Consider the following 26,804-nt stretch of genomic DNA (forward strand, 5'->3'; position numbering starts at 1 on the left):
TTTCTCAACTGCAGCTAGACCACTCGATACTGTCTTATTCTTCTTCTTCTTTCCACTTCAAAATTCTCCAAGTTTATTGTTCTTATTTTTTATTCCCAATTTCAAAAGGATCCGAAGTTTTGATAGATTTTCAATTTATTTTGAACACAAAACCCTGAATTCACGTGGTATCAGGTTGCCCCATCGCTCCACTGCACGCGAAATAGCGGGAAAATATTTTTGAAAACTTGTGACGTCACACCGCATTTCGATTAATTGTTTATAAATTTAAGCGTCGATTTCTGTGACTTTTTTTCATAATTTTTCAAAAATTGTATTTTGTTGTATTTTGCTTCAATTTCTCCACTTAACTTGCTAATTTTTCCGAATTTCGGTGAAATATCAATTTTATAAATTATAAGAAAAAAATTTAATGAAAATCGACTCTTAAATTGCAAACAAAAAATTAATCGAAATGCGCTGTGACGTCACAAATTTTCAAAAAATCGTTTCCCGCCTTTTGTGTGCAGTGGAGCGATGGGACAGCCTGACACCACGTGTGGATTCTCCCACTCTAAGAATCTGTAAATTTGAGGAAAGTCACATCCAAATTATAAAATAATTTACTGAAAATTGAGAGGCGCAAAACAAACAAAAAGAAACAATAATTTGACGAAAAAAGACCCAGAAAAAATGGAGAAAAACGGGGGGTACAAGTTATGAGGCTAGAAGAAAACGATATAAAATTAATAATCAGCAATATCCTGTGAATGATAATAATCTTCCTTGAGACGATTCACATGAGACGGAATAACGCATGAAGTATTCGAGACAAAAAGGGTAACCAAATCAGATTGAAGACAATCAAATGCCGGATGAAGACAGTCTACAAGGCCTGCTGATTTGGCTGATAGATCGAATGGAAGGGAATTCGAGCGGAATGTGTGCAGGGAATCCGGATTTGTCATGAAGAATGGACACAGTTTGTAGAATGGAGCGAGCACGTAGACTGAAAAAATTGGAAAATTATTATTTTCCATTTTTTTCGTTCATAATACTCAAAATAGTCTCAAAGTTAGGAAAAAAAAAGAAAATCGAAAAAAATAAGTGATTTTTCAATTTTTGTTGAATTCCTTCCAAAATGAGAATGCTTTTTTTTTAATGGCCAGAATATGCACAGAAAATTTAAAATTTCTAAAACTCGATTTTTTTAGAAATTTAAATTGTTTTAAAAAAATTTTAAAATTTAAATTTTAAAATTTTTTTTAATTTAAAATTTTCTTTAATTTTTTTGAAATTGTTTATTTTATTTTAGAAATTTAAATTTTTTCTTTGAACTTTTTTTTTTAATTTTTTGAAATTTAAAATTTAAATTTTTTCTTTAAATTTTATTTTTTTCTAGAAATTTAAATTTTCTTTAATTTTTTAAAATTTAAATTTAAATTTAAATTTTATTTTTTATTTTTTAATTTAAATTTAATTTTTGTTGAAAAATGCCACTAATAGTTTCGAAAAAATTATAAAATTTAAGTTGAAAATTGATTTCTAGCTGATTTTCTCGAAAAATTCGCTTTATTAAATTTTTTCCGTTGATTTTTTTTTTCGGAAAAAAGGTAATTTTAAGCACTTTTTGAATAGAAAAGTCTTCAGAAAACGATTTTAAATTTTTTTTAGAAAAAAAAACTGATTTTTAACCGATTTTTTAGTCCTTTTTTAGAAAAACGGGCATTTTAAGCACCTGGAACACAATGCCTCTTGGCAAGAAGTGCAATTTGATGTCCACCAGCAGGTACAAGACATGATCCATCAGGGAAATAAGCAGCAGCGACTAGAACAACTTTCGAGGCTTCAGGCATCTTCGAGGCGACTTCATAGAGCTCAATTGCAGTTGCAAAGTCAGGAGTTGATTCAATATGTTCTTCTTCATCAACTACATCAATTACACGATGTTTTCGGCCTGATTTGACGGCATGTGATAGGAAATTGTGCATTGTTTGAGATGAACGAAGTGAATGAACTAGTACAACATCATTATTGAATAAAAGTTCCGTTGATTGAGATGCAATACATTCACGAGATGATTCGATTTCCGTTACTAGCTGAAAATGAAAAAATTGCATTAAAAATGTGTAGTTTTTGAATAAAAATTATAATTTTCCCTTTTTTTTGATATTAATATCATCGAAATCTACATTTTTTATGAGAAAAATTAGTTGAAAATTCTAAATTTTAAAAAAAAAAATCGATTTTTTTGAGCAGAAATTTTCATTTTTTAGCGACTTTTTTCTGGTTTCCAGTTCCCAGCATTACCTCCTTAATGGAAGCCTGAAGATCTTTTTTAATCTTCTTCATATCAGCTGTTTTCAGCTTTTTAATCGTCTCATCGTCATCTCTCCACAGCGTATACAGTGGCTCCGGCTCTCCGCCGCCTTTCTTCTGAAGAACTTCGTCTCGAGCCAATTTCGTGATCATTAAGCCGATATTAATAATAATGAGCTCCGATCGCTCGGCTCCGTGAAGCTTTTTGCAGTGATTTGCCAACGAAACTTGCAAATCGTTCATTGTCTTTGGATTTTCGCGGAAAATGATTTTTCTGATCAAATTCACTGTCGCAATTGCTATGGAGGAAGAGGAATCACGTGGAAATCTGGAAAATGAAGGAATAATTGAGTTTTTTCATCAGAAAACTCACTTTTTTCGTAAAGCAAAAATAAATGCTCGCTTCAGGTCTTCAATTTCATTGTCCGAGCTCATTTTGAATCTGTACGGGTTTAAATTTTATTTCTAATGTTTAAAATAAAAGAAATAAATTGAAAAAAAAGCAAGTTTTAACTTTAAAAATACACTTTTTGCCAAAAAAATGCAAAAATGTGTTGAAATTATCCTAATGCAAACGCGCTCCACGACTAACTTTCTCCAGTGTACTTCTCTCGAATCAATTTTTGTACTCCTCGTGGACATTCTTTATTTTAAATTTTTATCCATTTCTCTGTAGATTTTACAGTAATTCTTCCAAGATTTTTTTGTGAACAATGAATAGAAAACGCTCAAAAGAAGACGTGGGTGGGTTTAATGGTTAGTAAAACTTGTGAAAGCTTCGAAAAATCGATAAAATACCAGAAAATGCTTCAGATCTCCCAGCAAAGCGTCCTGGAACCAGTCAAAACTCGATACGTGCGGCACTTGAAGAGAAATTAGAAAGATCTCCGATAGGTGATTCAATTTTTAAATTTTTACTTGAGAAAGTAGAAAAATAATAATTTTTTTCATTTCAGAAGACCTAGAATTACAACTGGAACAGCCTGAAATTAATGTGGAAGAGGTCGGAAGAATCATTGCCGATGGAATAATTGAAAAAACACTGGATGACGAAAAACTGAAGGAGCTAACACTAAAATTCGCAAAAAATGTGCCAACTATGGCGAATATTAGCATTTGGAATCTGTCCGAAGAGCTGAGCACTGGAACAATTGATAGTAGACTTGTAGTCATTGGAAATGCATTTCTGGTACGAAATTCCAAGAAATTATCTGAATTTTCACCTAAAAAACAAAAAAAACTGGTTTTTTTTCAGTGGAATTTGCTCAAAACTTCAATGTCAAGCATTCGCGAGAAATTTGAAAATTATAAATTCAAAATTCACACAATGAGTGCCACGTCATCATCTCTACAGTCCATAGACTTCTCATCTTCACGTATCCGAGCCGGCGAGCATTGTATCCAGGAAACTGAGATTTTCCGGAAAATGGATCTTTTAGAAATCTATAATTCTGTGGTTTTTCGAAAAAGTGGAGATTTGAACGGGAAAAGCAAGCAGATTATCAAGAATTACTTTGCTGTGGTTGGAAAAATCAAAAATGCATTAAAAAAAAAAAAATGTTTAAAAAGTCGATTTTTTCCAGGCATGCCAGCCAAAATGCGCAATTTGGCACTACAGCCTCAGACAAAGCGGTACTTCGCACAAAAAATGGCTTCAGGACATTCCACCGCATGTTGTGCACACTTTGCTCCGTAAGAGCTCAGAAAAAAGCTCAAAAACCTCGAATTTCATTGGGAAAAACGCTCAAAAAATTCGAAAAAACGTCTAAATTTAGCGAAAATCTCAGATTCTGATTTTTTAAGAAGGCTAAGGCTTAGGCTAGACTTAGACTTTAGGCTCAGGCTTATCCCTAGGCTTAGGCTTAGGCTTTCGGCTTCTTCTTCTTCTTCTTTCTTAAAGAGAGGAAAAAAATCCCAGAAACTTCAATAATTCAGAAAAAAGAAAAAATACGGCGAAAAATGAGACAAGCCGGACAAAAAAAACAATTATGAATTTTTCTGAATTTTGTTAATTTTTGTAGTACATTACCACTTTTTTACTTAAAAAGTGCCAAAAATGTGCAAAATTTAGCTGAAATTAGGCATTTTTTGTAATTTTTCCGTCAAAAAATGTCCAAAAATCACCAATTTTGCTCTTTTTCAGGTCCATGTTTCGTATTTTTTTCAACTTTCAACCGGAAAAGTGCAAGAAATCAGTTTTCAATCGCTGAAACAATGAAAAATTGCAGATTTTAGCTGGAATTTGGCGAAATTTTAAGATTTTTGAGCTATTTTCTCCTTCTTTAAATCCAAAATCCACTAAAAATCTATTTTCCAGATTTCCTGATCTGCCTGGCCGGACTTGGAGCCCCGGAGCTCGACCAAACTTTCGAAGAAGCTACCGATTCTAGCGAGTAAGCCTGAAACCTGAAACCAGTTAAAAATTAATTGTCAATTTTTTTCCAGCTACGTGGAGTCTCTTGGCGACACAAATGGAGCCCGTGAGGTGGCATTTGAGACTCTAAAGTCGACCCGTGAACAACTTTGCTCGAAATTCCGACAATGTGTGACTGATGCTTTGTAGGACCCCCGATTTCTTCCTAAATTTTACGTTTAAAAATCGATTTTTTTAGGAATGAAGCCCGAGAAATGCCGTATAACACTGTCACAAGAGAGCTTATGGCGCCTCCGGTAGGGTTTTATCGATTTTTGCTGTGATTTTTTGAGCACTAAAAATCCGATTTTCAGCGCGGAAAACCAGTGGATATGCATCATTGTGTGACGTGGCGCCAGTACGAAAGCCTCATCAGACGATGCGATACGAATCCGTCGAAAGAGAATTTAGAGGCGAAACAAGACTTGGAGTGAGCAAATTTCCCATTTTTATTCGAATAAAAAATATATTTTCAGCTTCAAACTCATGTTCACAATCTACCAGCCACGTGCCGACGATGAGGAAGCGGAAATTGATGTTAAGAATTGATTTTTTTTTGTGTTTTTCGAATAAATGTTATGATTTTAAAATGTTGTTTTAGAATTATTGAACAATTTCAGGGCAGGCAAAAAGAGCATGTAAATTTCAGAAAACTGACCTTTAAAACTGATAAAACTTTGTCATACAGTTAGCTCGTTGCAATCTGCTCTCAATTTATAAAAAAAAAAGATTTTCTTCCACAAAAATGCGTTTTTTAACTTTTTTAAATGATTATTTTTCCCAGTATATTATAGTAATTGAGAAACGCAATAAAAATGTTCCCCGAGGTACTGTAGTCGGCGGAGTACGCAATACACTTCGCGGAGTGTATTGCGTAGCGTGCGCAAGACATCACGCGCAAACAATTTTTTGAAATGTTTTTTTGTCGGAAAACCAGTTTTTATCGCAATTTTCGTCGAAAATATTATTTTTTCCAGCTAATTTTCGGTTGAAACGAGCAAAATGTCTGCTGCCCGCTCTCGTCGCAATGGCAAATCCAAGGAAATGGAGGATTTGATTGAAAAGTTTGTTTCTTCCTTTGACTCTATTTAAAAATTGTAAATTTTCCAGGAAACGGATCCAAAAGACAATTCTCTTGCGGAATAGCAAAATCGCCACCAGAGCATTCATTCTGTCCCTTTATCTCCAAAAAATTCCAGTTTTGAAGGCATACGACACGTTTTGTGGGGTTCTCGGAGACGATTTGATGGAATATCGGGAAATTTGATTTCTGGTACTATCAAATTGGAAATGGAGATGCTAATTTGACCTGTAAAATGAGGTTTTTCAATTTTAAAGTGATTATTTCCATATAATAACTTTCAGCTACAACCCAAAAAGTCCGATTTTCACCGATTTTCCCGACACGGTTGTCCATACAGTTTTGGAAAAGCTATTGCCAGCGGAAAGGTGATTATTTTAGCCTTATTATTACAGAAATAATTTAAAAATTGTAGAATGGTGGTTCGAAATGTGTCCAAGAAGCTGAGAAATCACGTGGTGTCAATCTGTCTCATTGCGACTCATTGCGAGAAAATGCGGAAAAAATTTTCAAAAAATCGTGACGTCACAGAGGCGAGAGTTCATTAGAGCAGCTTTGCTGCATGAAATTTAGGTACCGATTTTGCAATATTTTTCTGCTTTTTATCGCATTTTTAATAGTTTTCAGATGATTTTTTCGAATTTAATTGCATCATTATGTTTAAATCGTATTTTACTTCATAAAATCGACCCAATTTTTCGTTTTTTTTCGCTTAATTTTCAGAATTATCGAGAGGAAACGGATTTTTGGGCGAATGAAGCCGTTTCATATATGTTTTCGATGAAAACGATAATGTTAATAAGCTTTACATGTACTTTTCGGTTTTATACTTTCTTTATCCGTCTTTTCCTTATCTGAGCAACGTTTTTTTCAGGGTTTTGTCCTTTTCCGGGCCGCAGTGAGCACGAACACATTGGAGAGTTCGAGATCGTCCAGAGAGAGTGAGAATTTCAAGTAGCTCTCACAGGTTTGTGTTGAAATCGAATTGCAAAGTGAAAAGTACAAATTTTGCAGGCCACACAATGCATGGAAGCCCGAGAATCACACCAATCACAACCGGAACAACAAGGCTCACCGTAATGGGATCACGAAGCCGAAGAAGCACATCTTCCTCTCCATAGAAGGAAGTCGACGCCAAGTTCATCAAGAACCTCCGTTTCGAGGTTAGATATAGATCCGGCGATCTTTCTTTATTATCATTGTGATAAGATAAGACATGCAATTTCGATTCCTCACGAGTACAACAAAAAAATTAATGTCGGGGTTTCATGATTTGCTTTTTTATAAATTTGTATTAGAACAAATATTTTCAGATTGAGCGACGTCGGCGAGCTGGACATTGTTGATGCGTATTTGGGATTGTTCGCAATAAATTGGCAAGAGGAGAAAGTTGTGAAAATCCTCGGAGCTGGAGAACTGCCTGCAAACAACAAAAATGCTGCTCCAATCAAATATTTGAATGATTTGGATATTCTTCTCGATGGAAGAATCATTTTCGCCGAATCATCAACAAAATTCGATGATCGTGATTCCATTCTGGATCTCTTCGAGCATCGTCCAAATGGTCGTCTTTTAATTTATGATCCAAGAAAGAAAGATTTGAGAGTGCTAAAATAGTACTAAAAGCGAAGGAAGCACATCTTCCTCTCTCTCTCTGTCGACGTCAAGTTCATCAAGAGCCTCCGTTTCTTCAGAAAGAACAACAAACGTCAGATCAACAAGCCCGTCGAGTCACTACGTAAGTTTCGAAACAAGGGTTTTCACCCTGAAAATTTGAAATGCTAAATTTAAAAGTATTTTCTTAAAAAGCAAAACATGTTTTGTTGGGAAAAAACAAATACTGAATGCAAAAATGAAATAAATCACGCAAAAAATTATATAACAAGGTCAAGCAACATAACAAATAACAATTATCAATTTCTGAGAAGTAACCGGACCGGAAACAATTGGAAAGTCAACGGAACGCAGAGAAATGGTTAGTGAAACAAGAAAAACGACATCGAACTAACTTAATTACGAATGTAGTCGCATGTGGCATAAACGTAACATTTAATGAAAATCATTTTAAAGCAATATGTTGCCCGCGTAGATAACTTTGCAGAAGTTCGGATTTGAGCATTGAGTTTGTTGTACCACGAGTGAAGAGACTCGATACCCTGCTCACTAGTCAACGCCCAGGTCTTTTTTGCGTTTACGAACGGCATCACGTGCTCCAAGAGCACATGAAGCTTTGGAGTGACGACGTCATCAGGAGCGTAGCTTTTTAGGGCTTCCCAAAGGTCATTCTGAAATATAGTTTATTTATATTTATAAAGAAGCTAGTGTAGTTTACGATGTGTTGATCCATTAGTTTAATTTCATCATCACTCAGTGTTCGGGCAACGCATAGTTTTTGCAATTTGCCAAGTGAAATGAGAAAAGTCGCGATGCCGTCACGATCTGAACCAGCAGGAAAAATGCCTAGATAGTCGAGGACCGCAGCTTCTTCCAATAATTTTAGCGTGTGATTTCCTGTGAAATTCTGCTGCCAGGCAGACATATCAGCACCATGGCGTTTCCAAATTTCCTCAAGCCGCTTTCTCGTTTTGTTCTGCCCCCCCCCCCCCGCGGTTTGGATGAGACTATCGTATTCTGCTTGAGCTAATCTGTAAATTGAAATGCTTTCTTTAAAGAAAATATAAATACTCCAACCTCAAATCTTCCATCAATTTATTCTTCTCATTTTCCAGATGTGCAATGGTGGATTCAGCTTCCATCTCGATGCGATTCACCGTCATGGATCGACACTCGAAGCAATCCACGTCAGGAGAATCTTCAGTGGTAAGCTTCCAACTTTCAGGGTCCCACAGCCCACAGCATACGCCGTGTACAGACTTGGAACAAGTCTGACAGTCCACTTTGCGCCCATCGTATGAAGTTGCCAGTTTCATAGTCTTGTCCTTGAACAAGCACATCGCTGCTCTACACGGCTCGGCTGGTGACTTGTACCCGTTGACTTGACGATCCTTGAAATTTTGAACAACCTGAAGAGCACATTTTGTTCCTGAAAGAAATTCTTCCAGCTCCTCCAGTTTTTCAGCTCTATCATTGACTACTGCCTTCGAGATCCTGGTTTTCTTGATGTCACCCCTTTTTAATTGCATGGAGGGGTTATCCAACCTTGCAGCCCAAAGAATCAGGTAGTCAAACGCGAATCTCTGGGCTACTCCCATGATGATATGCAAGGATGGAGGAATCACGTTGAACAAACTGATGAGATCGAACAAGAAGCTGGAATTCTGTACAACGTTTCTTCTTGCGACATGATGTGATGGCTTGGACGGTTTGGAGCTATCTCTCTTGTAGTCATCCGGAGTTCTGAGCTCAATGTTGTATCTGCGAAGGTACCTGCTGATCGACTGCCCTCGTAGCGAAAAGCACTGCATGCACTGATAGGTACTGTTTCCTCCCTCATGACCAATAGCATCGCATTGGAACTTCATATCTCCCCCAAGATACTGCTCCACAGGTACATCAATGTCCTTATCGCCTACTTTTATCTTTAGGAATAATAATCGATTGAGTTGTTCAACGATGGGACCTAGATACTTTCGAATGTTTTCACTGCTTTCGTCATCATTGAAAATGCCAAGTGGAATTAGATGGAAACAGCTGTTAGGTTGGGAGACATTTCCAATTGACAAACATAACTTGAATTCTTCTGATCCTTTATCGCCGAGGATCGTAAGCCAAATAGGATCGTCTCCAACTACCATCTTTCCATTAGCAACTAATTCATTAATCCTTTCAGTTAACATTTTGACGACGTCGAGCAGATGAACGGCGACCACGGATTTACCGTCAACGGTATGCTCGGTGACCTTGAATTGATCCGAGGAGCCAACAACTTTCTCCAGCTTTTTGATCTCATGAATAGATGGCAATGGATCGATACATCCACTTCCTCGCAGCATTTGTTTCAACTTGGTGAATCGTCTTCTCGTGAGGTTGCTGGCGTGATAGAGATATAATCCTTCCCTCTTTGACATCTTCCATTTCAGAAGACCCAACTTACTCAATCTTCCAAGAAGAAGGCGGTAAAATTCAGAAGATTCGCCGCCTAAAATCACTTTAAATAACTGTATTTGTAGGTATTTCTCACCACATCGCTGAAGTTCAGCTCTCGCTATCTCTATTCTCCTAAACTTCTCGCTCCTGCTGATGAGATTTTTGAATTCAGTTTTGAAAGGTGGCCGTTTCCCTGCTTTCAGGTCCCGAATCATCTTAACATCTTCGACTTTTTCCACATCTGCCATTCGTAATTCATCATTTTTTCCTGAAAGTTGCCGATCTAATTCCCTTTTTGCAGTTTCCAAACGACGGTTTTCAGTTTCCAAAACTCCTTTCTCCCGTTTCAACTGCGTCCAACTCTGTTTCATCGTTTTCAGTTCTTCTTGTACAGCCTAAAATATTATCTATTTCAGCAATTTCTTATCTCTATTATATACCTTGTACTTATCATTCAACTTTCCCAACTTCTCAGAGTGCTCTCCATTAAGCTTATCCCTAATTTTTTTCAGCTTTATTTCAGCATCTTCTTTCAAAAGTTTTGCATCGCTCACGTCCCTTGTCAGCTTCTCATTGTCTTGCAAGGCACGTTTCAGGTCGGATGATAAGGATACACCAAGAGGCGTCGTCATCCTAAGCGGCGTAGACATGGCTTCCTGTTAAAAAATGTCACTTTGCCCAGAAAATTTTTGCATAGATTCCTTGGAGGGGTCCTACCCTTTTTAAAGCACAACAATATTTAATAACATTTATTATAGTATAAACAATTTAACTTTTCAGGATGACGAGGATGGTCGGTATAGATCGATGGCGAGGATGGTCGGGATGCATCAATGACGAGGATGGTCGGGATTGACGGCTCGCGACAGGACCGGTACCTTCGAATCAATTACTATTTTTTTTCAGGTCATTTTTTATTTATTGTAGACCAATTTCGAAAATTAAACCCCGTAGGGCATTTTATTCTTCCAGATTCGTCGGCCCTCCGAGCAGCTCCAACAGCAACAACAACGGCTCCAACCTCCCCAACCGCTTCAACAGTAACGACGAAGAAACGAATAATCTATAAATGTATTGTAATCATTCTGTCCCTTTATCTCCAAAAAATTCCAGTTTTGAAGGCATACGACACGTTTTGTGAAGTTCTCGGTGACGATTTCATGGAATATCGGGAATTTGACTTCTGGTACTATAAAATTGGAAATGGAGATGCTAATTTGACCTGTAAAATGAGGTTTTTCAATTTTAAAGTGATTATTTCCATATAATAACTTTCAGCTACAACCCAAAAAGTCCGATTTTCACCGATTTTCCCGACACGGTTGTCCATACAGTTTTGGAAAAGCTATTGCCAGCGGAAAGGTGATTATTTTAGCCTTATTATTACAGAAATAATTTAAAAATTGTAGAATGGTGGTTCGAAATGTGTCGAAGAAGCTGAGAAATCTCTTCGACGAGCGCTACCGTGTCATCAAAAATGTTTACATGCAGGTGCAAGACGAAGAAGCGATTTTATTTTTTGAAAATCATGAGGAGCTGGAAAAAACGTTTTCATGTAATGGAAATGATGGAAATGAGAAATATTTGGAAATTGCATTGGAAAAAGTAGCGAAATTCACGAAAAATCATAAATTGGAAGAATTTGAAGTTCATTTCGATGATGAAGCCGGCGAAAAACATCGATGGGGGCTGTATGATGATGTTTCGGATATGTTTAAAGCTTCAAAAGCTGTTCTGAATACCAAGAAATTCTCAATTGAACTATTGCGGCCGGATGATGCGAAGGCAGCGTTCTCTCACTTTAAGCCAGGAAATCTCGAGGACATTGAAATTGAATATTTCTGCACTGGATACAAGTACCCAAAGTATCCCAGGTGTCCTCGATATGATGATGATTCAGATGACAGTTTTGAGGATAATATGGGAATGTACGAGCAGCTCACCGAGCTCGCGCACTGGCAGAAAGCGAAAAAAGTCAAAATCGGAGTGGATGATTCGTTGGATTTTTCAATTGAAGCCCTTTTTCACTTGGAAAACTTTGAGATTTCCTTGAATAAATTCACGAAAAATGATGCTATCAAGATTAGAGATGTAATTTAAAATTTAAATTTTTAAATTTTAAAAATGTTCGTAATTTCACTTATTTTTTCAGGTTCTCCTGCAAACCGCTCACTTTCAATCCGGAATCATCACATTCTCCAAAGATCCAGGAGGCACTAACATGTTGAAGGTGTTCAACCCGAAATATTCTGGCGGTGAAAATGGTCCAATTATCTATAAAACCAAGGATTCTCGCTTCGAAATTGGGCTTGGATACTCTTCTATTGAATTTAAAAGAATTTAAACGAGAACAATGAAAAAATCGACATTTTTTGCTGAGTTTTTTTGTTAAAACGATATTTTTTTGTTCTACATTTTGATTCGGTGCAGTTTTTTTTTTTATATTCCGCAACTTTGTTTTCTAATAAATTCTTTTTTATGTCATTACCCAGTTTTATTTTAAAAAACAAGTATTTTTATTGTTTTTCTCATATTTTCATGAAAAAACTAAATGAAAATCGGGAAAAAGCTTCAAACACAATTATTTTCGACTTTTCTTCAGAATTCTCTATTTCGCCATGTTTTTTAGCATATTTCATAGCGATTTTGTGTCAAAATATAGAAAATCCACTTGGTTTATCTGAAAATAACATTTATTTCAGCTGAAACATGCCCAATCCTGATTAAAAAGTTCTCGGGCTACTGTAGTCGGCGAAGTACGCAATACACTTCGTGTTGCCTATTGCGTAGAATACACAAGATTTCACGCGCAAACATTTTTTGAAATTGTTTTTTGATTTGAAAAACGTTAAAACTAGATTTTAATCGCAATTTAAATTGTAATTTTTGCAGTTTTAAACGAAAAAAATGCCGAAATCCATCGCTCAATCTCGACGCGATGAAAAATCCAACGAATTAAAGGATTTGATTGAAAAGTATGTTTTTTTTTCTGCCATTCTTAAAAAGTTTATTTTTATATCTTTCAGGAAACGGGTCCAAAAGACAAATCTCCTGCGAAACAGCAAATCTGCCACCCGAGCATTCATTCTGTCCTTGTATCTCCAAAAAATTCCAGTTTTCGAGGCATACAGCAAGTTTTGTGGGGTTCTCGGAGACGAATTGATGGAATATCGGGAATTTGACTTGTGGTACTATCAAATTGGAAATGGAGATGCTGATTTGGACTGTGAAATGAGGTAATTATCATAATTGGCAATTCGTAGTACTTTATAACTTTCAGCTGGGATCCAGAAAGCCGCGGTCTCTCCGATATGCCACTCGCAATTGTTCACAATATTTTGGAAAATATTCCTCCACTGGAAAGGTATATCCTACTATGAAATCAGCAGAAAAATGAAAAAAAAAAAAAAATTTCAGATTCGTTATTCGTGATGTCTCCTCGAATCTGCGATCTCTCTTCGACTATCATTATCCTGTTATCAAAAAAGTTACCATGGAGGTGAACGACGGCGAAGCTCGCTTGAAGTTGAATAATCAAGAAAGTCTTCAACAAAAGTTTAGAAAAAGTGATGAAGATGAGGATAGTAACTCATATTTGGAAAATGCTATGGATCAATTGGAGACTATCACGACAAATAATAAATTGGAAGAGTTCGAATTAAGATTTGGAAATGATCCGGACGAAAGAAATCGGTGGGAGTTGAATGGGAAATTCCGAATGATGTTCTTATTTTTGCGTGTTCAGTTAAACAGCGTCCGAAAATTCTCGATCGGAATGTTAAAACCTCATGATGCGCAATGGATGTTCTTTCGCTTCAAGCCAAGAGTTCTCGAGGAAATTGAAATTCGACATTTGACTGTCAAAGACACAGAATTTGACGATGATGAAGTATTTGAGGAAAATATGGAAATTTACAAGCCGCTCACCGAGCTCGAGCACTGGCAGAAAGCGAAAAAAAGTCAAAATCGGAGTGGATGATTCGATTCATTTTCCAATTGAGACGTTGTCGCATTTTTCGCATTTCGAGATTCGTTTGAAGAAATTCACGATTCAAGATGCAGAGAAGATCAGAGATGTATGCTAAAACACCGGGGATTTTCGTTATATATTCTGTTTTTTTTTTCAGATCGTCCAGAATTCCCCTTCTTTTCAATCCGGAATCGTCAGAAGCCACATCAAAAAGCCCTACCAATTTGTGAAGATTTTCAACCGAAACGTTGCACAACAAAGTGGCTCAATCATCTATAAAACAATGGGATCTCGCTTCAAAATCAATTTTGGATATGACTCGTTTGAGATTAAAAAAGAAAACAATAATTAATGTCCGGCCTTTGTTAAGTTTTTGTTTAAAGTTTAAACAATAAAATTGTTAGTTCGATTTTTTTTTTGATATTTCTTCTTATTATATTTGAGTTCATTCATATTTCCCACAGTGGTACTTTCGAAACTTGTTATTTTTCGAAAAAAAAAACACGGCGTTCCGACTGTTCTTTAGCAAATTTTAGCTCGTTTTTCGGCCTAATTTGAGTGAACTTAAAATTAAAATAAGCATGAAAATTCTACAGAATTATACCTATTTTGCCATGTTTTTTCAACATATTTCATTGAAATTTAGTTGTTTTATCTGAAAATAACAATAATTTCAGCTGAAACATTTGAAAAAACGCTCAAAATTGGCCAAATTGCTTTAAAACATGCCTATGGTACCACAATGATCGAATATCATGATAAAAAATTCAAAAAAAATTTCTAAATTTTTATGATTTTTTGAAAATTGGAAAAATCGCAGTTTTCCCCTAATTCCTATTTAAATTTCCGCCAATTGAACTCGTTCGTTGGAGCGCGCTTGCATGATTTTCATTATTTTCCTATTTATTTCTATTATTCCACTGATTTTCTTCATTTTCTGTGTTTTTTAAATGCGCGCTCCACCGAGCGAATCCAATTGGCGGAAATTCAAATAGGAACCTATAGGAATTAGGGGGAAATTAAAATTTTTCCAATTTTCAAAAAATCATATAAAATCTAGAAAAAAATTTTTTGAATTTTTTAAAGGCATGTTTTAAAGCAATTTCCCCACTGGCCTCACTCTACCTTTAAGCACAAATCCACAAACTCGACTCCCCCAATGAGTACAATGTCAGAGTCCGATTCCTGCTCTTGTTCTGAATTCGACGAATCGATGGATTTGTGTTACGAGTTTGTTGCTTCTTTAGTTTAAACTCTAAATAATATGCATTTTCCAGAAAAATAATAGAAAAGAAGAATCTTCTGCGAAACAACAAAATTGCCATTCGCTCATGTATTCTGTTCCTGTATCTTCAGAAAGAGTCTGTCTATAGTGCATATCACTCGTTTTGTAATGTTCTCGGATACGGTTTGATGGAATATCGCGAATTCGACTTTTGGTACTATCAAATCGGAAATGGAGATGCTGATTTAGACTGTGAAATGAGGTAATTAACCGAGCCGCGACGCGACACGCAACGCGCCGTAAATCTACCCCAGGCATGACCGAGTCAAAATGGCCTAGTTCGGCAAACTCTTACATTTCAAAATATGAGGGAAGCTAGCGAGAGCGCCTTAAACAAAATAAAATAACTTTCAGCTATGATCCAAAAAGTCGCAGCCTGCCCGATATGCCTATCCAAATTGTTCATAAAGTTCTGGATGATATGAAACCATTTGAAACGTCAGTCTTCAATGCTTACTTAATTTTTAAAAATAGTTAATACCCAAATTTTCAGATTTCCTATTCGTAATGTGTCTCGAAACTTGAGATCTATCATCGACAATCGCAATTCTGGCATCAAAAAAATCTCGATGAGCATGGGCTACGATCGATTGGAGTTGTACCATGATGACGATGACGAAGATTATCGATCGTATACGTGTCGGAAGAATAAAAAAATTCGCAATAAGGAATATATGAAGAAACCATTGGACGACGTGGCGATTCTATTGAAAAATCCGAATCTTAAGCTGGAAGAGTTCAAAGTGGAGGTCAATGATGAATTCACTGAAAGATTTGAAGTTGCTAACTGCTATGAGAATTTCAAGGAGACTTTCAAAGCTTCGGAGGCGGAAATTAGTGCTAAAAAATTCACGATTGACATGCTGGACCTGCAAGATATTACCCAAGTCGTTTCCCATTTTAAACCGGGAGATCTCGAAGAAATTGGCATTGATGAGCTCTCCAATAAGAAGGACGTGGAACAGTATTTATGATGATTATGTTGATGAAACAATGGATATGTACTTGGCTCTTTTTGAGCTGGAGCAGTGGAAGAAGATTAAGAAACTTCGAGTCTGGGATCACCGTTTTACTTTCCCAATTGAAAATCTCTTCCATTTGTCGGGTTTTGAGGTTAAAATGGAAGAATTCACGGTTGATGACGCCATCAAGATTAGAGATATACTTTAGAAAATTGATTATTTTCAATAAATCTGATTTTTTTTTCCAGATTCACATGAAATCCGATCACTTTCAATCCGCAATCATCAGATGCTCTACAATTAAGGCTTCTCAACTCGCGATGCTTTTCAATCATGAGCAATCAGACGAAGAACATGCTCCGTTCGTCTATGAAACCGAGACGTCACGCTTCAAAATTAGGCTCACCTTTGGCTATTTGGAAATTAAAAAAGAACAGTGATCTCGTGTTGTTTCCATTTTTTGAAATTCTGTTAAACATTGTTACTTGTTGATGAATTTGTTTTTTTTTTTCAGACTTTCTAAATTTAAAAATTAGTCGAGATTCATCAAAAATACAAGTTTTAAAGCAATATTCACAAAATAAAATAATCAGAAGCAATTTAGAAGTCGATTTGCATGACGACCGGAGCATGGTCGCTTCCCATCACCGAGCTCATGATATCACTGCGTTTGACCTGAAAAAAGAACATTAAAATTGAATTTTAATTTGGATTTTATCAAAATTCCAGTGGAAAAATTGAATTTCCACTTGGATTACGTCGAAATTTCAGTAAAATTCTAAATTTTTAAGTGGATTTCATGGAAATCTTCTGAAAAATTTCAATTCCCCGGTGGATTTTGTCTAAATTTTTTTGGAAAATCAAATTTTTATGGCAAATTCCATCAAAATTTCGGTATCCACCGGGATTTTACGGGAAAAAATCCCAGACATATTGCATTTTTTGCCCATTTTTTCAATTTTCCACAGCTTCCAGACGAGACCTTATTCATAATTCGATTGCTGACAACATAATAATCCAATCTCCATCCAACATCTTTCTGCCGAGAATTCGCCAGATAACTCCAAAATGAGTACTTCTTCTCGTCGGGATGCATGGCTCTGAAGGTGTCGGTGAATCCCAACTCGAGCATCTCACTGAACCATCCACGTTCTTGATCTGTGAATCCCGCGGTTTTATTTCGATTTGATTCTGGATTCTGAAAGGATCAGGGAGTTAATTTATAATTTTTAAAACAAATTTAATACAATATATTTACTTTCAGATCAATTTCATTATGTGCAACATTCAAATCACCCCCGTAGATCACTGGCTTCTTCTCGTCCATCTCCTTCATCTTCTCGGTCAGCAGCTTCTCCCAGCGTCCTCGTTTCTCCAAATTCACCAGCTTCGCGCCCGAATTTGGAACGTAAGCTCCGATAAAGTAAAACTTGGAGAACTCGGCGATGATCAGACGTCCGGCAGTGTCGAATTCTGGGTCACCGATTCCTTTGTGAACCTTCATCGGAGCACATTTGCTGAGCAGCCCGACTCCTGCGTAGCCACCGTTCTTCTCTGTGGAGACGACGAGGGTTTTGGTGTAGTTCTGGAAAAAAATTAGCTTTGAAAATCGCTTTTTCAGCCATTTTCTCGCATTTTTCTGCTAAAATTTCATTCAAAATATTTTTAAAAAGCACATAATATCCCTATTTAAATGGAAATCTGGTAGAATTTTGACTTTTAAATGTTATTTTTATGCAAATTTCTTTTGAATTGCGATTTTCTTTGTAGATTTCAGGAAAAATAGTGAATTTCCGCTTGGATTTAATGGAAATTTCTACGTTTTTTCGTTTAAAATGTGTTAATAAACATATTTTTGATGAAACCCGGCCGTAAAATATGCGAAAAATCTCTTTTCTTCCAGGAATTCCTTACCTTAAACGTCTCCTCCATCTCCGGGGGCCACTCCTTACACTTGGTCTCTCCTAGAAAAACGAGGTCAGGCTCCTCGGCGAGCACTTCCTTAAAATCACTTTTCTTCACACAAGCTCTGAGCCCTGCCACGTTCCAGCACACAAACTTCCAGCTTTTCTGATTATTGTCCTCTTCTGCCGGCTTCACCTTCTTTGTGAAGATCGAGGCGAGCTTTGGTGCTGGTGCTTCTTCTGCTTTTCGCTTCGACATTTTCAGCAACAGGTTAGTAGTCGAGTAGGCTCTTGAACGGAGCAGCTGGGGAAGAAGAAAGTTGAATCAGGTCGGCGGATGGAAGGATGACAAATAGAGAAACTTCCCCGAATGTTGAACAGATTAGTTAGAGAATAGTTGAAATTGAATTAAATAATTAAATCGATAGTTTCATTGGATTGTTATTAATAATGAGATCAGTGAAGAGCAAAAAAGTAACAAAAACCCGATATGAAGATCAACTTATTTGTTGGCGAGGTTGACGCGGAGTGGTCTTCCATTGAACTCGGCTCCATTCATCTGCTCGACGGCTCTCTGTGCGGATCCTTCCTCGGCGAACTCGATGAAGGCGAATCCACGTGGACGTCCGGTTTCGCGATCACAGACGATTCTGAAAGAGATATTGCGTTAGAAATCATGAAGCTCGGGCTGGCTGGGAGAGTTACCTGACGTTGTTGATTTGTCCGATGCTGCTGAAGAAGTTTCCAAGCTCCTCCTCGGTGGTCTGGAATGGAGCGTTTCCAACTAAAAAAAAGGAAAATTTTAATTGATTTAAATATTTCGCAACCAAATTTGAATCTAAACACTTAAAATTGCCTTTTCAAATGAAAATATTAGGGAAAACTTCGCGAATTCGATTTTTCCGAAAAATCCCAAAATTTCAGGACAATATCGAGTTTTATTGGCTATTTTAACCAGTTTCCGATTGTTTAATACTTAAAATAAATTATTAAAAAACTAACCGTAAACAGAGAAGATTCCAGACATGACGATTTTAGGCCGTAGCAGAAAATTTATGACGGTTTAATTTTTCCGCTCACCCTGCCTTGGAGAAAACGTGCGGCAGTTGCGTAAAAACCGTGCCAGGGTTGCGTTTTGGCCCCGCCCCTCGAATAGCATCGATTTCGACAGATTTTTTCCATTTCAAGCTGAAAATATGAGGAATTAGTCCAAAATAAGACCGCGAAGAGTGTTGAAACTTGAATTTTCAGTTGTAAGCTCACATTGGGCTGCGCATAGCCCAGGATTCAAAACTTGCTCGAACCGAAGCCGTTCCTTCAAGCTTCTAGCCTCAACGCTTGCCATCAGATTGACCCCAAATGAAGATTCGAAATAAAAAAATAGAGCATATATATTTATGATAACGATTTCATGGGTTTATTATTATTGAGATCATTAAAGATCAAACAAGTAACAAAGTACCGATATGAAAATTAGTTGTTTCTGTTTTGAGCCAAGTTGACGCGTAGAGCTCTTCCGTTGAAATCGACTCCGTTGAATTGGTCGACGGCTCTCTGGGCAGCGGCCTCCTCGGTGAACTCGACGAAGGCGAATCCACGTGGACGTCCGGTCTCGCGGTCGCAAACGATTCTGAAAATAGAGATTCATATTGAGAGTTAACGGGTCGTCGTTCAGGAGGTTTCGGGAAGAGGAGATTTCGGGGAGAGAAGCTTACCTGACGTTGCTGACGTTTCCAGCCTGGCTGAAGTAGTTGCCAAGGTCGTCCTCGGTAGTTTGGAATGGAGCGTTTCCGACTGAAAAATGCATTAAAATTATTAAAAACTCAAATTATCTCAGCCTAATCAAATACAATAAATAGAAAAACGCCTGGAGAAAAATAAAAATTTTAGGCCAGACTTTAAATTCGGCTTTTCTCGATTAAAATCTGCTTTTAAAGCTGAATATTCCAGTTTTCTACTTGAATAATTTACAATTAACAAAACTAACCGTAAACAGAGAATCCAGACATGACGATTTTAGGCCGGAGCGTAAATATGTGTGATTCGAATCGTTTTCGCTTGCCTCCTCCGACTCGTGGGAAACCGTGCGGCACTTGCGGTAAAAGTGTGCCAGCCTTGCGTTCGCGCTCCGCCCCCTTTAGTCATTTCAGCGTTAGCAAACGCTGCGTCTTTTATTCCTCATTCTCTGTCATTTTTCATAGCAATTGTTTCATTTTCTCACGTAATTTGTCGTTTTTTCGCTGAATTACAAGATTTTCATCGATTTTTGACCCTTTTACACTGTAATTTTGCCAAAAAAACGATTATTTTCTCTATGTTTCCGTATGCGCCGCCTATATCGCTGAAAATTATCGTATTTCTTAATTTTTCGCTTTCAGAATGTTCAATCTTCAAAAACGAATCAACGGCAACAACGAGGACGGTCGGTATCTTGAAACCCGCATCGCCGTCCGTGACAAGCTCCTAGCTCAGGGTATGTGGCTGCTTTATAAAAAATTTTGATTTTACAACATTTTCAGAACTCCAACAGCTGGAGACTGCTCTTCGCGATCAGAAGCAAAAGCTGTGGCATCTCGAGGTCCCATCAACATCGTGTCTTCATGAGTTGGAACTCACCGTGACACCTCAAGAAGGAATCTATCGTGGAGGCAAATTCCGATTCAAGATCACCGTCCCGCCAGAGTACAACAACGTGCCGCCCGTTGTTAAGTGCCTGACAAAGGTTTGGCATCCAAATATCAACGAGGACGGATCGATTTGTCTATCGATTTTGCGTCAAAACTCGTTGGATCAATACGGATGGCGTCCAACGCGTAACCTCACCGACGTCGTCCACGGACTCGTCTCACTGTTCAACGATCTTATGGACTTCAACGACGCGCTGAACATTCAAGCCGCCCAGATGTGGAGTCAGAATCGCGAATCGTTCAATCATCGTGTTCGGGAATACATTTCTAGATATTGCTAAGGACCAACGGATCGGATTACAAATGGCCTGTGAATTGACCCCCCCTATGAAATTGATTTTGATTCTAACTTTTCCCCCACCTCTCAGACTTTTTCTAACTGTACTTTTTGAAAGAAATAAAATTTATTCTTGAGAAATTTGAGAACTTAAGAAGAGAAGAGAAAATCGAATAAATTAAACAAGTTAAAGAGATTTGGTGGATAAAATAGAACAGAGTCTGAAGGAATTAAATTAGATTGGCTTGATCTTGAAGTGAAGGCCAATGAGCGAGAAGACGAGGCACTTGAGATCCTGAACGAGATAGTAGAACGAGCGGAGACCATCCGGATCTTTCGAGTTGTTCACATCGGCTAGAGCTCCGATTTTGCCGGTCGTAAACGAGATGTGCTCGTTTTTGTACAGAATTTCCAGCTCCTGGCGTCCAATCTTGTCTGGTTCTGGCCAATTGTCATCGTCCTCCTGCATGATTTCCGAGTCTTCGATGATACGCTTGAGCTCGCTGAGCACCGATTCCGACACTGTCGCCTCTTTGCGGATCATCGTGTCATTCTTGTAGTTGGAGTTGTTCGCGTAGCGAAGCGATCCGTTTGGACGGAATTCGAATTCGAGAAATTCGTGACCGAATTTTCCCTGAAAATTGTTTCGTAAACTAATTTAAATTGGCGAAAATTGTCATTTTTCCAAGATTTTCCAAGACCTACCTTGTGTCCAACGTAGTAACGAACGTAAAAGTCCGCTGCCTTCTCTTCTTCGCCGCTCATTCTGAAAATAAATAGGAATTGAGAAAATCCAAACATCCATTAAATAAAACCGGGTGAAAATTAGAATTTCAAGGTAAAAAAACCTGATTTTTCAGTGAAAATTCACAAAAGAAAGATGATAAATAGGTTTATATTGTGATAAATTCGATAAAAACTGTGTTTTTAGACAAGAAACGATAGAAAATATCCTTTAAAATATAGAGAAAAGAAATCCGATAAAAATTCGAAAACGCCGAAATCTGTGCATTTGTGCGCGGCGGTGTATGCACCACCGGCACCACACTTGACGACGGAAATTTTTTAATTGTCGATTTAACGAAAGATTTAAATAGATTTGAGGATCAATAGAGGTTTAGAGAAGTTGAGATTCGTATAAATTAAAGAAATAGTTTGAAGAGACGATATAAATACAAAGTTAGTGCATACAGAAAATCAAGTTAAAACCAAATTATGCCACATTTTCGCCGCCATCAATCCGATTTTTCTTCATCTCCTCTTGCGCCGCACAAATCGGACTCGCGTGCCGTTTCATCGATTGAATATTCTTCGTCTCCGGCTCTTGACCATCGTAGAATTCCGCCGAATCTTCCACCTGAACGTCTTCCTCGAACTGAGTAACTCTGACGTCATCATTCTGATGATCTCGGATCAGTTTCTCGTCAAAAGTCTTCACAATTGAGTCACAACTCGTCGAAATCGATTGCATTTGGACCGATGGAACGTGTGGAAGTTGCTTTAAATTCTCCAAAAGCGCGACAATCGTTTGATCAATGAATTCAGGAGTGTTGAAGTTCGAAAGAGCGGCGAGCGGCTTTATGTGTAGTTTGTAGTCCGGGATGAAGTAGTCAAAGTAGTCGTGGAGGGGCAGATCTGGAAGAAAAATTGGCATTTTTTAGCGGGAAATTCGAATTTTCAAGATTTTTTGCCGAAAATAAGCCGTTTTTTCGCAAATTTCCGGGGGAAAAATCGAAATTTCCATACCATCTGAAACTTCTTGATTCAAAGCGATCGCCGTCTCGTACAGCCAACATCTGGAGACATTTCGAATCGTATATCCACCACCGCCAACTAACAGAAGCGGCACGTTGAAGCTTTTCATGTATTCCACGCATTTTCCGTGTCCTGAAAAAAAAAATTTTTGCTTATTTCTGAGAAAAAGGCCAATTTTTTGGTTATTTTCTATGAAAAAATCTAATTTTTGGTCATTTTCCGGGAAAAATTGGAGTTTTTTTCCGTGATTTTTCAGATGTTTTTCGTTAAAAATACGTTTTAAAAAATTGTTTTTGTCATAGAAAACTCATTATCTGTTTTTTTTTTTGTGAAAAAGGCAATTTTTAGCATATTTTCCGAGAAAAACTGAATTTTTTCCGTTTTTTCTGATGTTTTTCGTGAAAAAATCCGATTTTTCAGTAATTTTCATCGAAAAAATCCCATTTTTCGGTAGGTTTCCTCTCAATTTTTATTTAAAATTCGTGATTTTGCTATTGTTATTCCGAATTACTTCACCATTCCTATTTAAAGGCGCACAGCCGGGTTCGGATGGGTCTCGCCGCGAAAAGCATTATTTTAACGACTTTTCTTGATTTTTTGAGTGTTAAATCTAGTGAAAATGGCCCAAAATCACAAAATTTCGCCAAAAACTAAGAAATTCCGATATATTCAGTGAGAAAAGCATTTTTTAGCACTTTTTCCGATAAAAATCCCATTTTTAGGTAGGTTTCCTCTCAATTTTTACTTAAAATTCGTGATTTTGCTATTATTATTCCGAATTTCTCCACAATTCCTACTTAAAGGCGCACAGACGAGTTCGGATGGGTCTCGCCGCGAAAATCACCATTTTAACGAATTTTCTTGATTTTTTGTGAAAATTTTAGTTTAAACTAGCGAAAATGATCCAAAATCGAGAATTTTTGCCGAAAACTGAGAAAATCTTCTCCACGAGGAGTACACGAGAGCTTCTTCGTAAATCGACACACACAAACCATAAGTAGTCAAATTGAATACTCCTAGCCGATCTCCTGCCAGTGAATCGGCACCACATTGGAGCACAACTGCTTCTGGTTGAAATCTTGCCATAACTTCTCCCATAATTGTTCTGAAAATCCGTTCATAAGTGACGTCATCGACTCCATCACGAAGTGGAACATTCAGAGCATAGTACTTGCCACTTCCAGCGCCAACGTCTGAAAAAAACTTTTTCATAAATTTTTTGAAATAAATGTAGCTATTTTCGGCAATTTGCCGGTTTGCCGATTTGCAGATATGCCGGAAATGGTAAATTCCGGCAATTTGCCGATCTGCCGGAAATTTTCATTATCGGCAATTTGACGATTTGCCGGAAATTTAAATTCCGAAAATTTGCCGTGTTTCCGGCAAATTCCAATTCCTGCCATTCGCACATTTGCCGGAAATTTCAAATTCCGGCAATTTGCCGTTTTTCCGGGAAACTCGGCTAATCGACATTTTGCCGGATAATTTCAATTCCGGCAATTTTCCAAATTTGTCGGAAATTTTCATTACCGACAAATGGTCGATTTTCCAGCAAATTTCAATTCCGACAATTTGCCAGAAATTGTCAATTCCGGCAACTTGACGATTTGCCGGAAATTAAAAACTCCGGCAATATGCCGATTTGCCGGAAATGCTAAATTCCGGCAATTTGCCGTTTTTCCAGAAAATTTAATTTCCGGCAAATTGCCAAAAATTTAAATTCCGGCAGTTTGCCGGAAAATTGTCGATTTTCCGGCAAATTTGGCAAATCGGCAATTTCCCGGAAAATTTCAATTCCTGCAATTTGCCAAAAACTTAAATTCCGGCAACTCGCCGGAAATTTTCTATTCAGACAATTTGCCGATTTCCGGCAAAAATTTGCCAGTTTGCCAATTTGCCGGAAAATTAAAATTAGCTGAAATTAAATTCGCCAAAAAATCTTATTTTATAGTTAATTTTCTGAATTTTTTTTTAATTTTAAAAATTTTTGAAAAATTTATTTTTCGATTTTCCCTCAAAAGCATCGAAAAAACGACATTTTTTCCAAAAAAAAAATCGAATTTTCAGCTAATATTAATTTGCCGATTTCCGGCAAATTTTTTTCAGGCAATTTGCAGATTTGTCGGAAATTTAAAATTTAAATTTAAAAAATCGAAGAGATCTCTCTTCCCGTACCCTTTAAATCTCCAGTTCCAGGGAAATATTCTCCATGTTTATGAAATGAAACAGTCATAACTCTATCTGTCGTATAAAATGCTTCCTCAACTCCATCACCATGATGAACATCAATATCAATATAAAGAACTCTTTTATGATGCTTCAAAAGCTCCAAAATCGCCAGAACAATATCATTCGAGTAACAGAATCCAGAAGCTTCCGATTTCTTCGCATGATGTAGACCACCCATCCAGTTAATTGCAATTTCTGATTCTTGACGATTAAGCCGGGCGGCAGCAGCCAGTGATCCACCACATGATAGCTGGCAGAACTCATACATTCCATCAAAGACAGGACAATCCTCTCCAACTGAGAATCGGGCCATTTGATCTGTGAATGTGGACATATTATCGGATTTAACGTTACGAAGGAAATTGATATAGTCGTCAGAGTGATAACGTGTGATTTCGGAGAATGAAGCACGGGCGGGACGCTGCAAAAAAAATATGGGAAATTTTGAGGAGGTTTTTTGGATTTAAAATGGACAAAAATTTACGAAATTTAGATGAAAATTTCAAAAAAAAATGCAAAATTTCAGAAAAAATTGCAAAATTTAGCTGAAAATTTCAAAAAATTTGTAAAATTTTACTTAAAATTTCAGAAAAAATGCAAAATTTAAACGAAATTTTCAAAAAAAAAATGCAAAATTTTAGAAAAATTGTAAAATTTTAACGAAATTTTCAAGAAAAATTGCTAAATTTCAGAAAAAATGCAAAATTTTAAAATTTAGCCAAAAATTTTAGAAAAATGCAAAATTTCAGAAAAAATGCAAAAATTCAGAAAAAATGCAAAATTTTAGAAAAATTGTAAAATTTTACCGAAAATTTCAAGAAAAATTGCAAAATTTCAGAAAAAATGCAAATTTTCAAAAAAAAAAGCAAAAATTCTGAAAAATGCAAAATTTTAGAAAAATTGTAAAATTTTACCGAAAATTTCAGAAAAAATGCAAAATTTTAACGAAATTTTCAAGAAAAATTGCAAAATTTCAGAAAAAATGCAAATTTTCAAAAAAAAGCAAAAATTCTGAAAATGCAAAATTTCAGAAAAGGTGCAAATTTTCAAAAAAAAAAAAAAGCAAAATTTCTGAAAAATTGCAAAATTTACCTGAAATCTCGAATTCCGCCACACAAAGCAACTGATTTTCAGAAGAATTTTTAAAAAATTCAACAAAATTAGATAGTTTCTCAAAAAATATTGCGAAAATCGAAATTTTAGCACTTTTTTCAAATTTTCTACAAGTTTCCTGGAAAAAAAAGTGTATTTTACTGCGGATTTTTAAAATTAAATTCATTTTTTTCCTCCCTTGCGATTTTCGTCAAACAACGGGTCTCGACACGACAATTTTTGTGAAGCGGCACAAACGGGTGCTGCGCCTTTAAGGATTACTGTAATTTCGGAATTTTCATCGATTTTTCAGAGTTTAGTAAATCTAATTTTAAAGGCACATTTACTTTTGAAAAATCGATAAAAATTCCAAAATTACGGTAATCGTTAAAGCCGCATACCCGTTTGTGCTGCTTCAAAAAATTGTCGTGTCGAGACCCGAAAACAGCAAATTAAGAAAAAAATATTTTTTTTTGAAATTTCGAAATTTTTCTGAAATTTTCATCTAAATTTTTCAATTTTTTCTGCAGTTTTTCCAGCTATCCACCAAATTTCGAGGTCCATACCATGACATTAAGCTTCCGATATAATCCATAATTAACAATAAGGCTATGTGTCATTCGAACACGATGCGGTTTCATTGGATGTCCTTGTCCATAGTAGAAATTTCCAAAATCTCCATCATAATAGTAGGAAACTCGAGATTTCGAGTGTTGGAGGCTCATCTGGAAGCTTAAAAAATTGGAAAAAAAAAGCCTGGAAAATATATATTTTAAAAGTATATAAAAACCGATTTTTAACGGA

General features: G+C 36.7%; 11 protein-coding genes and 3 pseudogenes across 15 annotated transcripts; 7 read left to right on the forward strand and 7 right to left on the reverse strand.

The window, feature by feature from the left end:
- Positions 1 to 588: 588 nt before the first annotated feature.
- On the reverse strand, positions 589 to 2,740 carry eif-2Bbeta (Translation initiation factor eIF2B subunit beta). The gene is made up of 4 exons (NM_060613.6): positions 2,672 to 2,740; positions 2,290 to 2,626; positions 1,718 to 2,078; positions 589 to 988 (listed from the first exon to the last, which is right to left on the reverse strand). The coding sequence occupies exons 1-4, from the start codon at positions 2,731 to 2,733 to the stop codon at positions 726 to 728; spliced, it is 1,023 nt and encodes a 340-aa protein (NP_493014.1). The 5' UTR covers positions 2,734 to 2,740; the 3' UTR covers positions 589 to 725.
- A 203-nt stretch (positions 2,741 to 2,943) lies between these two features.
- On the forward strand, positions 2,944 to 5,297 carry Y47H9C.8 (NACHT_N domain-containing protein). The gene is made up of 10 exons (NM_060614.8): positions 2,944 to 3,054; positions 3,112 to 3,192; positions 3,255 to 3,487; positions 3,554 to 3,820; positions 3,882 to 3,990; positions 4,616 to 4,691; positions 4,744 to 4,857; positions 4,911 to 4,968; positions 5,026 to 5,141; positions 5,188 to 5,297. The coding sequence occupies exons 1-10, from the start codon at positions 3,012 to 3,014 to the stop codon at positions 5,258 to 5,260; spliced, it is 1,170 nt and encodes a 389-aa protein (NP_493015.1). The 5' UTR covers positions 2,944 to 3,011; the 3' UTR covers positions 5,261 to 5,297.
- A 389-nt stretch (positions 5,298 to 5,686) lies between these two features.
- On the forward strand, positions 5,687 to 6,560 carry Y47H9C.12 (Mos1 transposase HTH domain-containing protein). Its single transcript, NM_060615.3, has 4 exons — positions 5,687 to 5,775; positions 5,822 to 6,032; positions 6,077 to 6,160; positions 6,208 to 6,560. The coding sequence occupies exons 1-2, from the start codon at positions 5,714 to 5,716 to the stop codon at positions 5,976 to 5,978; spliced, it is 219 nt and encodes a 72-aa protein (NP_493016.1). The 5' UTR covers positions 5,687 to 5,713; the 3' UTR covers positions 5,979 to 6,032; positions 6,077 to 6,160; positions 6,208 to 6,560.
- Y47H9C.14 lies at positions 6,420 to 7,534 on the forward strand (annotated as a pseudogene). Its single transcript has 5 exons — positions 6,420 to 6,603; positions 6,667 to 6,733; positions 6,807 to 6,955; positions 7,106 to 7,397; positions 7,487 to 7,534. Coding segments are annotated over exons 1-5 (740 nt in total).
- A 267-nt stretch (positions 7,535 to 7,801) lies between these two features.
- On the reverse strand, positions 7,802 to 10,489 carry Y47H9C.9 (Zinc finger PHD-type domain-containing protein; the record flags this gene model as incomplete). Its single annotated transcript, NM_060617.2, has 4 exons — positions 7,802 to 8,077; positions 8,125 to 8,437; positions 8,484 to 10,234; positions 10,280 to 10,489. The coding sequence occupies 4 exons, from the start codon at positions 10,487 to 10,489 to the stop codon at positions 7,802 to 7,804; spliced, it is 2,550 nt and encodes an 849-aa protein (NP_493018.2).
- A 183-nt stretch (positions 10,490 to 10,672) lies between these two features.
- On the forward strand, positions 10,673 to 12,323 carry fbxa-216 (F-box domain-containing protein; the record flags this gene model as incomplete). Its single annotated transcript, NM_001377646.1, has 5 exons — positions 10,673 to 10,910; positions 10,953 to 11,073; positions 11,118 to 11,201; positions 11,249 to 11,930; positions 11,992 to 12,323. 5 exons carry the CDS (start codon positions 10,673 to 10,675, stop codon positions 12,181 to 12,183), a joined length of 1,317 nt encoding a protein of 438 aa, NP_001364570.1. The 3' UTR covers positions 12,184 to 12,323.
- Positions 12,324 to 12,746: 423 nt separating this feature from the next.
- fbxa-217 lies at positions 12,747 to 14,161 on the forward strand (annotated as a pseudogene). Its single transcript has 5 exons — positions 12,747 to 12,814; positions 12,866 to 13,075; positions 13,120 to 13,203; positions 13,257 to 13,915; positions 13,967 to 14,161. Coding segments are annotated over exons 1-5 (1,216 nt in total).
- An 808-nt stretch (positions 14,162 to 14,969) lies between these two features.
- Positions 14,970 to 16,497, forward strand: R09B3.6 (annotated as a pseudogene). Its single transcript has 5 exons — positions 14,970 to 15,040; positions 15,088 to 15,297; positions 15,450 to 15,533; positions 15,589 to 16,284; positions 16,306 to 16,497. Coding segments are annotated over exons 1-5 (1,253 nt in total).
- Positions 16,498 to 16,583: 86 nt separating this feature from the next.
- Positions 16,584 to 18,264, reverse strand: exo-3. Of its 2 annotated transcripts, NM_001026413.7 has the most exons (4): positions 17,971 to 18,264; positions 17,315 to 17,641; positions 17,039 to 17,254; positions 16,584 to 16,731 (listed from the first exon to the last, which is right to left on the reverse strand). In NM_001026413.7, exons 1-4 carry the CDS (start codon positions 18,217 to 18,219, stop codon positions 16,657 to 16,659), a joined length of 867 nt encoding a protein of 288 aa, NP_001021584.1. In that variant the 5' UTR covers positions 18,220 to 18,264; the 3' UTR covers positions 16,584 to 16,656. The 2 variants fall into 2 exon arrangements, with proteins under 2 accessions (NP_001021584.1, NP_001021585.1); NM_001026414.5 differs by lacking the exon at positions 16,584 to 16,731 and having other exon boundaries at positions 17,042 to 17,254; positions 17,353 to 17,641.
- Positions 18,265 to 18,378: 114 nt separating this feature from the next.
- rbm-3.1 (RRM domain-containing protein) lies at positions 18,379 to 19,004 on the reverse strand. The gene is made up of 3 exons (NM_060621.9): positions 18,963 to 19,004; positions 18,666 to 18,744; positions 18,379 to 18,610 (listed from the first exon to the last, which is right to left on the reverse strand). Exons 1-3 carry the CDS (start codon positions 18,985 to 18,987, stop codon positions 18,463 to 18,465), a joined length of 252 nt encoding a protein of 83 aa, NP_493022.1. The 5' UTR covers positions 18,988 to 19,004; the 3' UTR covers positions 18,379 to 18,462.
- A 336-nt stretch (positions 19,005 to 19,340) lies between these two features.
- On the reverse strand, positions 19,341 to 20,034 carry rbm-3.2 (RRM domain-containing protein). The gene is made up of 3 exons (NM_060622.10): positions 19,948 to 20,034; positions 19,676 to 19,754; positions 19,341 to 19,590 (listed from the first exon to the last, which is right to left on the reverse strand). The coding sequence occupies exons 1-3, from the start codon at positions 19,967 to 19,969 to the stop codon at positions 19,434 to 19,436; spliced, it is 258 nt and encodes an 85-aa protein (NP_493023.1). The 5' UTR covers positions 19,970 to 20,034; the 3' UTR covers positions 19,341 to 19,433.
- A 298-nt stretch (positions 20,035 to 20,332) lies between these two features.
- Positions 20,333 to 21,066, forward strand: ubc-12 (NEDD8-conjugating enzyme ubc-12). The gene is made up of 2 exons (NM_060623.7): positions 20,333 to 20,433; positions 20,480 to 21,066. Exons 1-2 carry the CDS (start codon positions 20,340 to 20,342, stop codon positions 20,926 to 20,928), a joined length of 543 nt encoding a protein of 180 aa, NP_493024.1. The 5' UTR covers positions 20,333 to 20,339; the 3' UTR covers positions 20,929 to 21,066.
- mag-1 (Protein mago nashi homolog) lies at positions 21,042 to 21,690 on the reverse strand. Its single transcript, NM_060624.10, has 2 exons — positions 21,630 to 21,690; positions 21,042 to 21,558 (listed from the first exon to the last, which is right to left on the reverse strand). Exons 1-2 carry the CDS (start codon positions 21,687 to 21,689, stop codon positions 21,160 to 21,162), a joined length of 459 nt encoding a protein of 152 aa, NP_493025.1. The 5' UTR covers position 21,690; the 3' UTR covers positions 21,042 to 21,159.
- Positions 21,691 to 21,803: 113 nt separating this feature from the next.
- Positions 21,804 to 26,732, reverse strand: hda-3 (Histone deacetylase). The gene is made up of 5 exons (NM_060625.9): positions 26,567 to 26,732; positions 24,855 to 25,329; positions 23,672 to 23,872; positions 22,671 to 22,811; positions 21,804 to 22,559 (listed from the first exon to the last, which is right to left on the reverse strand). Exons 1-5 carry the CDS (start codon positions 26,723 to 26,725, stop codon positions 22,138 to 22,140), a joined length of 1,398 nt encoding a protein of 465 aa, NP_493026.1. The 5' UTR covers positions 26,726 to 26,732; the 3' UTR covers positions 21,804 to 22,137.
- Between the last annotated feature and the right edge of the window lie 72 nt (positions 26,733 to 26,804).

This window comes from Caenorhabditis elegans, chromosome I (genome assembly GCF_000002985.6).
Source record: "Caenorhabditis elegans chromosome I".
Lineage (NCBI taxonomy): Eukaryota > Metazoa > Nematoda > Chromadorea > Rhabditida > Rhabditidae > Caenorhabditis > Caenorhabditis elegans.

Bases quoted from the DNA above. Each gene is read 5' to 3' on its own strand.
- eif-2Bbeta (NM_060613.6), bottom strand. From the start codon at position 2,733: ATGAGCTCGGACAATGAAATTGAAGACCTGAAGCGAGCATTTATTTTT. The intron at 2,079-2,289 runs GTAATGCTGGGA...TTTCATTTTCAG, and splicing joins TTCAGGCTTCCATTAAGGAG to CTAGTAACGGAAATCGAATC. The intron at 989-1,717 runs GTGCTTAAAATG...CAATTTTTTCAG, and splicing joins CAAGAGGCATTGTGTTCCAG to TCTACGTGCTCGCTCCATTC.
- Y47H9C.8 (NM_060614.8), top strand. From the start codon at position 3,012: ATGAATAGAAAACGCTCAAAAGAAGACGTGGGTGGGTTTAATG. The intron at 3,488-3,553 runs GTACGAAATTCC...GTTTTTTTTCAG, and splicing joins TCATTGGAAATGCATTTCTG to TGGAATTTGCTCAAAACTTC. The intron at 5,142-5,187 runs GTGAGCAAATTT...ATATATTTTCAG, and splicing joins GAGGCGAAACAAGACTTGGA to CTTCAAACTCATGTTCACAA.
- Y47H9C.12 (NM_060615.3), top strand. From the start codon at position 5,714: ATGTCTGCTGCCCGCTCTCGTCGCAATGGCAAATCCAAGGAAATGGAG. The intron at 5,776-5,821 runs GTTTGTTTCTTC...TAAATTTTCCAG, and splicing joins ATGGAGGATTTGATTGAAAA to GAAACGGATCCAAAAGACAA.
- exo-3 (NM_001026413.7), bottom strand. From the start codon at position 18,219: ATGTCGAAGCGAAAAGCAGAAGAAGCACCAGCACCAAAGCTCGCCTCG. The intron at 17,255-17,314 runs GTAAATATATTG...TGATCCTTTCAG, and splicing joins ATAATGAAATTGATCTGAAA to AATCCAGAATCAAATCGAAA. The intron at 16,732-17,038 runs GTCTCGTCTGGA...TTCTTTTTTCAG, and splicing joins GCAATCGAATTATGAATAAG to GTCAAACGCAGTGATATCAT.
- rbm-3.1 (NM_060621.9), bottom strand. From the start codon at position 18,987: ATGTCTGGAATCTTCTCTGTTTACG. The intron at 18,745-18,962 runs GTTAGTTTTTTA...CCTTTTTTTTAG, and splicing joins TGGAATCTTCTCTGTTTACG to TTGGAAACGCTCCATTCCAG. The intron at 18,611-18,665 runs GTAACTCTCCCA...TATCTCTTTCAG, and splicing joins GGACAAATCAACAACGTCAG to AATCGTCTGTGATCGCGAAA.
- rbm-3.2 (NM_060622.10), bottom strand. From the start codon at position 19,969: ATGTCTGGATTCTCTGTTTACG. The intron at 19,755-19,947 runs GTTAGTTTTGTT...TGCATTTTTCAG, and splicing joins GTCTGGATTCTCTGTTTACG to TCGGAAACGCTCCATTCCAA. The intron at 19,591-19,675 runs GTAAGCTTCTCT...CTCTATTTTCAG, and splicing joins GGAAACGTCAGCAACGTCAG to AATCGTTTGCGACCGCGAGA.
- ubc-12 (NM_060623.7), top strand. From the start codon at position 20,340: ATGTTCAATCTTCAAAAACGAATCAACGGCAACAACGAGGACGGTCGG. The intron at 20,434-20,479 runs GTATGTGGCTGC...CAACATTTTCAG, and splicing joins TGACAAGCTCCTAGCTCAGG to AACTCCAACAGCTGGAGACT.
- mag-1 (NM_060624.10), bottom strand. From the start codon at position 21,689: ATGAGCGGCGAAGAAGAGAAGGCAGCGGACTTTTACGTTCGTTACTAC. The intron at 21,559-21,629 runs GTAGGTCTTGGA...AACAATTTTCAG, and splicing joins GTTACTACGTTGGACACAAG to GGAAAATTCGGTCACGAATT.
- hda-3 (NM_060625.9), bottom strand. From the start codon at position 26,725: ATGAGCCTCCAACACTCGAAATCTCGAGTTTCCTACTATTATGATGGA. The intron at 22,812-23,671 runs GTTTGTGTGTGT...TTTTTTTTTCAG, and splicing joins ATTCAATTTGACTACTTATG to GACACGGAAAATGCGTGGAA. The intron at 22,560-22,670 runs GTATGGAAATTT...TTTTTCTTCCAG, and splicing joins GAATCAAGAAGTTTCAGATG to ATCTGCCCCTCCACGACTAC.